This window comes from Piliocolobus tephrosceles, chromosome Y (assembly GCF_002776525.5).
Source record: "Piliocolobus tephrosceles isolate RC106 chromosome Y, ASM277652v3, whole genome shotgun sequence".
Classification (NCBI taxonomy): Eukaryota; Metazoa; Chordata; class Mammalia; order Primates; family Cercopithecidae; genus Piliocolobus; species Piliocolobus tephrosceles.
The window spans coordinates 6,416,556-6,423,068 of NC_045456.1; the positions used below are offsets into that span (position 1 = coordinate 6,416,556).

Genomic DNA, 6,513 nt, shown 5'->3' on the forward strand with positions numbered 1-6,513 from the left:
AAGATGCTCAATGTCATTAATCATTAGGAAACTCAAATCAAAACCACAATGAGACACCACTTCATTCCACTAGGGTGTCTAAAATCAAAAAGTCAGACAATAAGTGTTAACAAGGATGTGGGAAAATTGGAACCCTCATACACTGGTAGTGGAAGAATGTAAAATAGTATAGTTGCTTTGGAAACCAGTTTGGTGATTCCTCAAAAAGTTAAGTTATGATACAATCCAACAACTCCACTCCTAGGTATATACTCAAGAGAACAGAAAACACACATCCACACAAAAACCTGTACATCTATGTTCATAGTAGCATTATTTATAATAGCTAAAAGTGGAAGCAATGCAAACGTCCATCAACTGATGAATGGACAAACAAAATGTAGCATATCCATACAATGCAATATTATTCAGCATTAAAAAGGAATGAAGCACTGATACATGTTATGATCTGAGTGAACCCTGAAAACATTATACTAAGTGAAAGAATACGGTCACAAAACACTACATACTATATGCTTCCATTTATAGGAAATGTCCAGAATAGGCAAATCTAGAGACAGAAAATAGATTAGTGATTATCAGAGGCTGGCAGAGACAGGGGAATAGGAAGTGACTGCTCATGAGTATTGGGTTTCTCTTTGGGCTGATGATGTTCTAAAATTAAACTGTAGTGATGGTGGAACAACTGTTAATATAATAAAAATTACTGAATTACATACTTTAAATGGGTATGGTATGTAAAGTCTCTATCAGTAAAGCTGTTTAGAAAAAGAAAGAAATCCAGTAATCTAAGAGACACTCATAAAGAGAAATATACCTGAAATTATCATCTGTAATTCTTAATGGAAATAAGTACATGGCTACAGCTCTGCTGTCTTTAGAAAAAGATGTATCACTAAGCCAATTTCTCACGACCTGGGACCTAAATCAGCTGCAGCTTTGTTCAGAACACAACCACCTATACTGGAGTCATTGATCACAGGGCTAGTTCCAAAATCTAATTAAACTCCATGCATTCATGATATATTAAAAGATTGGTAGAAAGAAAAATCAGTAATAGTTTAGAAGAACATGAAATATTGAATCATTATTGCAATCTGACCCATACTTCTTAAATGAACAAACCATCAATTAACCCTATTACTTTGTCCTTGAATTCTGTTTACTGCATTCATTGTCTAAAACCATAGCATCCTCAAAAATAACAATTTGGTTGGAAAAGAGGGATTTTTTTGTTGTTGTTTTGCTTTCTTCTTTGGATAGGGCCAAAAAAAAAAAAGACTAGGTAGTTTTTAATCTCCCCTCCCCAAGGAGGTCACTTAAAGTATACAAAAGTATATAAAACTAGCTGCATATAACATCCACAAAGGTGAATATATGTAATGTCATCCAGGACATTAGAGAGAGAGAGAGAGACAAAGAGACAGCGAGAGAGACTGTGTGTGTGTGTGTGTGTGTGTGTGTAACAGAGTATAAAAGACATCAGGGTGTGTGTGTGTGTGTGTAACAGATTTTTATGGCCATTTTAAAAGAAGATCAACTAATAACTTCATCATTTTATGCAAGCAGGGGGGCCATCATACACACATACACACACACAGAGTCAGAGAGCCATAGAAGTATCCATCCTGGCTTGATAAACAAAGCTCTTTAAACACTGCTAGAATCTCCAAAGTAAACCAAGGGCCATGAAAAGTGGCAAACGATTTTATCTGTCTCTGTCATATGCATTCTGCAGAAAAAAAAAAAATTTTTAACCAAAATTCTTCAAATGCACATCTGTCATTCCTTCTGAAGTGACTTTTCTTCATGTCTTTCTCCCATGAGTAGAAATCTGAGGAAAGTATCATGGAGGATGCAACTCAAAGAAAGAAAAGCAAAGTGGCAAAGAGAGATGTTAGTCAGAGGAGCACTGGAAAGGCAGGCTTGACTGGCTCACAGGGGAGCAGACGATGCCATCCATAACACACGCTACAGGCATGAGGGCCTCATGTGAGAGAACAAATCATCATGCACAGTCACAAGAAATTAAAGAAATGTCCCTGTTCCCTGCCTTTGACTTCTATCATCTTGCAATGGTTTCAACTAGGGTCAGAGGACTCTAATAGGAGTCTGTGAATAAAGCTCCATTTATTAAACATTTCCAAATTTTTTAAGGAAGGGAACAGCAGGTATCCTAAGATGTCATCATAGTAATCATAATGGTGATAATGATGATAATGACAGTGGTGATGACAACAATAACTATAACAACTCCTATTTATTGATCCATAGCTAAGGCTCCCTAAGCACTTGGCTAAGTCCTTCCATCCATGGCCCAACACTGGGGGAATTCTCCAAGTTCCTTTTGGGGATCATCCAAATCAGTCCTCATTTGGTCCGAAAGCTAAAAACCCTGAAGGAGTTCCGAATGTGATTTGAGGCCCTCATATAAAGTCCTCAAACCTCTTCTCAAAGCAGTTCTGGTTCAGTATAGCTTATTAATGCCCAACTGATAAAAATACAATTAAAATTGTTTACTAGGGAATTAAAGTTTGGTTAAAGTAAATAACTTGGCTAGAATTTTCTGGCTTAGTTTGGCTATATCTACATTTCGCATCTACAAGGTCCAGAGATTATGTTACTTACTTTAGCACATCCAGTTTTAGGGAGAAAGGGGGGAAAATTATAGATACATCTGGTGTCTAGATCTGAAAGGCTGAGCATCAAAGTATTAATAATTACCAAGTACGAAAAGGAAATGTTATAAAAGCTCGTTTTCAAGCAAAAAGAAAGTTCATTTTCCAGAGTTCATAAAGAACATAGGCTAATGGATTTAACTCCATACACATCCTTATTTATCAGCATACGAAAATCTTTACCTCCATCCGATTCAAGTCACGAGGTTGTTGATTTGCCGGCAGTGACTCAGAATAGGAATCAAATAATTGACAGTCCCACTTGGGCTTAGGAAAAGCTAGGAAGAAACAAAAAGAATATATAAGAATATTTCCTAGAGCCATAGTAATCAGTGTTTCCCATCAGCTTTTCTGTGCTCGTTAAATATAACAACAAAATCAGCTAGCTCTGATAGACCACTTATGGCATTCATCATGCTAGGGTAGTATTTTCAGTTCTTTACATGGACAACCCAGTACTTCTATTATCCCCATTTCACATGTGATGAAACTGAGAACAGGGAAGTTAAGCAACTTACTCAAGGTCATACAGCTGATAAATAGCAGAGCAGGGACTTTAACTCTCAGCAGTCTGGCTGAAGAGTATGTGCTCTGAACACTTCATGTTATAGCATAGTAATTTTCCACATTAACCATCACTATCACAATATGTAAGTCTTAACTATGTTACTAGTGTAGTTTCTAATGTCTAGTGTCTAAAATCAAAAAGTCAGACAATAAGTGTTAATTAACTAAGGAAATACATCATTTAACTAGTGTTGGATATAGGCAAGATCTTACAATGATGTGCACCCAAGGTAATTTTATGAAACATTTATCTCCTTGGTTGGCAGGAATGATAAAAATAAGAGCATAAATTCTTGCTGATTTACAACAAAGAAAAAAGAATCACATTAAGGGTTTCTTTCAATATGGAATAGTGACACTGGCTGTTATTTCAGTAGTTAAGTGAATTCACATGAGGAAAGATCAGTCTACTTGGTAAGCTAATTACTTCACCCCAGGCTATGTCTTAGAAGCAGATTCTGCTGCACTACTTTGTCACAAAGCAATTAGGAAAGAAATATCTCAACAGCTAGAAAATTTGTCAATATTCCAAAGAGGAAAAGCAGACTGTAGCAGATAATAAACAGAAGCTACAAATCAAATTTGTCAAGACAAGCTATTAGGAAATAAAATTGTAATGCAAGGTTTAAAAAAACTCGAATCAAATGTGAAAAGTGGATTGGCATTGTTTTAAATCCTTCCCCACCCTCCCACTCCCATCAGGGACTGAAATGCCAATATCCTTCTGCAGTAAAGTACTGGCCATTGGCCAGGCATGGTGGCTCACACCTGTAATGCCAGCACTTTGGGAGGCCAAGGCAGGAGGACTGCTTGAGTCTAGGAGTTTGAGACCAGCCTGGGCAACATAGTGAGACCCTGTCTCATCTGTCTATGTATCTACCTACCTTCCTACCTATGTGTCTAATTTAAATAAATACATACCTGCATACATACATACAGTAAGTAAAGAAGTAAGTACTGGTCTGAGTATCAGCACCACATGGAGTTAAGAACAAGCACCTTAATTTGTTCATTTGCTTACTCTGGTCTGAATTTCACCAGTATCAGATGGGGCAAACTGTGGGCCCTGGTGATTTTTCTGACCATACCTCATAGTCTGTTTCCTTGGTAAAAACTCAGTAAAAGCACCACTCCTCAGTCCAGCCCCAAGAGTGGTGTGAACCATTATTAAGATTTCTCTTTCTGGTCTATCAATCAAGGCTCTGACTAGTATTATATGACTGATGCTTTATCATGAGGGGATCTTCCTGTGAAGAAAGCTAACACTTTCCAAAACTATAAATGTTGTCAATTACCTGCTAAATCTCTCTCCAAGGTGTCCACATCTCTCCATCTCACTGTCGCCTCCCCAGTGCAAGCGCCCTACTGCTCCTGACTGGCCAGCTACCACAACTTAGTCTTCTGGTTTCTACCCGTGCCCCTCAAAACCTGTTCTCTGGACAGTAATCTGCATGATCATTTCACATAGCAAATCTGATTGTGTCACTTATCCGCCTAAAATAAGGTGACATTATTGCCCATCATATGTTCCCCACCTTCTTCCTCAGCTTCAACCCAGCCCCTCTACCTTGGTTCCGTGCACGCCAGTCACTGTGGCCCGAAATTCTCACTCCTCCTATGTTCCAAGTCCCCTCTCAGAGCCTCCCCAGCATACCTGCTGTTCCCCCTTCTCAGAACCTAAGCTTCTCCCTTCTTCACCTATGTAGTTCCTAGCTCAGTCTTCACATCTCAGCCCAAACATTTAAGGAAATCTTCCCTAAGGTCATGCACCCTCTTGCTGCATCTGTGCTTCCCCTTGATGGCACGTATTAACTGCCCACTACTTCATGGGAGTAGGAGCTCTGTTTCATACAGCATTCTGACCACAGTGAATGATGTGGTACCTCTCAAACAGTAAGTACTTCATAGATATTTTTTAACAAACTCTATGGCAAAAATTTCTACCAGAACCCACCCAATCACCTATCAAAAGGTGACTTTTTTTTCATTTCTTTATTTATTTTATTTTATTTATTTATTTATTTATTTTTTTGAGACAGAGTCTCACTCTGTCACCCAGGCTGGAGTGCAGTGACGCTATCTCGGCTCACTGCAACCTCCGCCTCCCAGCTTCAAACGATTCTCCTGCCTCAGCCATCCGAGTAGCTGGGGACCACAGGTGCGCATCACCACACCTCGTTAATTTTTGTATTTTTTGGTGGAGACGGGGTTACACCACGCTGCCCAGGCTGGTCTTGAAATCCTGACCTCAACTGATCCTCCTGCTTCAGCCTCCCAGAGTGCTGGGATTACACGTGTCAGCCACCTCACCCAGCTGAAACTATCAAAAGGCTAGAGGGTAAGCCACCAACTAATACAACTCTGTCATTGAAGTTTTACTATTAGGGAAAAGAGACTATTTCCATAATTGCAAGTAAAATGGCATCAGACAGAATTCCTGTTCCATTATTTTACAAAACAGGCCAGGTGTGGTGGGTGGCTCATGCCTGTAATCCCAGCACTTTGGGAGGTCAAGGTGGGTGGATCACTTGAGGCTAGGAGTTTGGGACCAGCCTGGTCAACATGGTAAAACCCCGTCTCTACTAAAAATACAAAAATCTGTCAGGCATGGTGGCAGGTGCCTGTAGCTTCAGCTACTCAAGAGGCTGAGGCAGGAGAACTGCTTGAACCCAGGAGGCAGAGATTGCAGTGAGCCAAGATCATGCCACTGCACTCAAGCCTGGGTGACAGAGCAAGACTCCATCTCAAAAAAAATTATTATTTTAGAAAACAAGCCTGTCTAGTTATGAATGCATGAAGATATCAACCAAATTTATCCTCTTCACCAATCTTATCAAAAACTGGATTAGATTTTTTAAAGACTGAATATAGATCAATTAGAAAAAAGTTGGAAAAAGGTGAGGGCTAAACTTAAAAAAAAAAAAAAAGAAAAGAAAAGAAAAAAAGCACTAGGCCAGGCACGGTGGCTCACGCCTGTAATCCCAGCACTTTGGGAGGCCGAGGCAGGCAGATCACGAGGTCAGGAGATCGAGACTATCTTGACTAACATGGTGAAGCCCCATCTCTACTAAAAATACAAAAAATTAGCCGGGTGTGGTGGCGTGTGCCTGTAGTCCCAGTTACTCGGGAGGCTGAGGCAGGAGAATGGCGGGAACCCGGGAGGCAGAACCTGCAGTGAGCCGAGATTGCACCACTGCACTCCAGCCTGGGCAACAGAGCGAGACTCCATCTCAAAAAAAAAAAAAAAAAAAAAAAAAAAAAAAAAAAA

General features: G+C 39.7%; 1 protein-coding gene across 8 annotated transcripts in view; it reads right to left on the reverse strand.

The window, feature by feature from the left end:
• Positions 1-6,513, reverse strand: part of REPS2 (RALBP1 associated Eps domain containing 2) — a 202,036-nt gene that overhangs the window by 87,597 nt on the left and 107,926 nt on the right. For all 8 annotated transcript variants that reach the window (XM_023198938.2, XM_023198937.2, XM_023198942.2 and 5 more), the window contains exon 9: positions 2,862-2,956. In XM_023198938.2, coding sequence (XP_023054706.1) covers positions 2,862-2,956 — 95 coding nt within the window. The remainder of the gene's footprint in view (positions 1-2,861; positions 2,957-6,513) is intronic.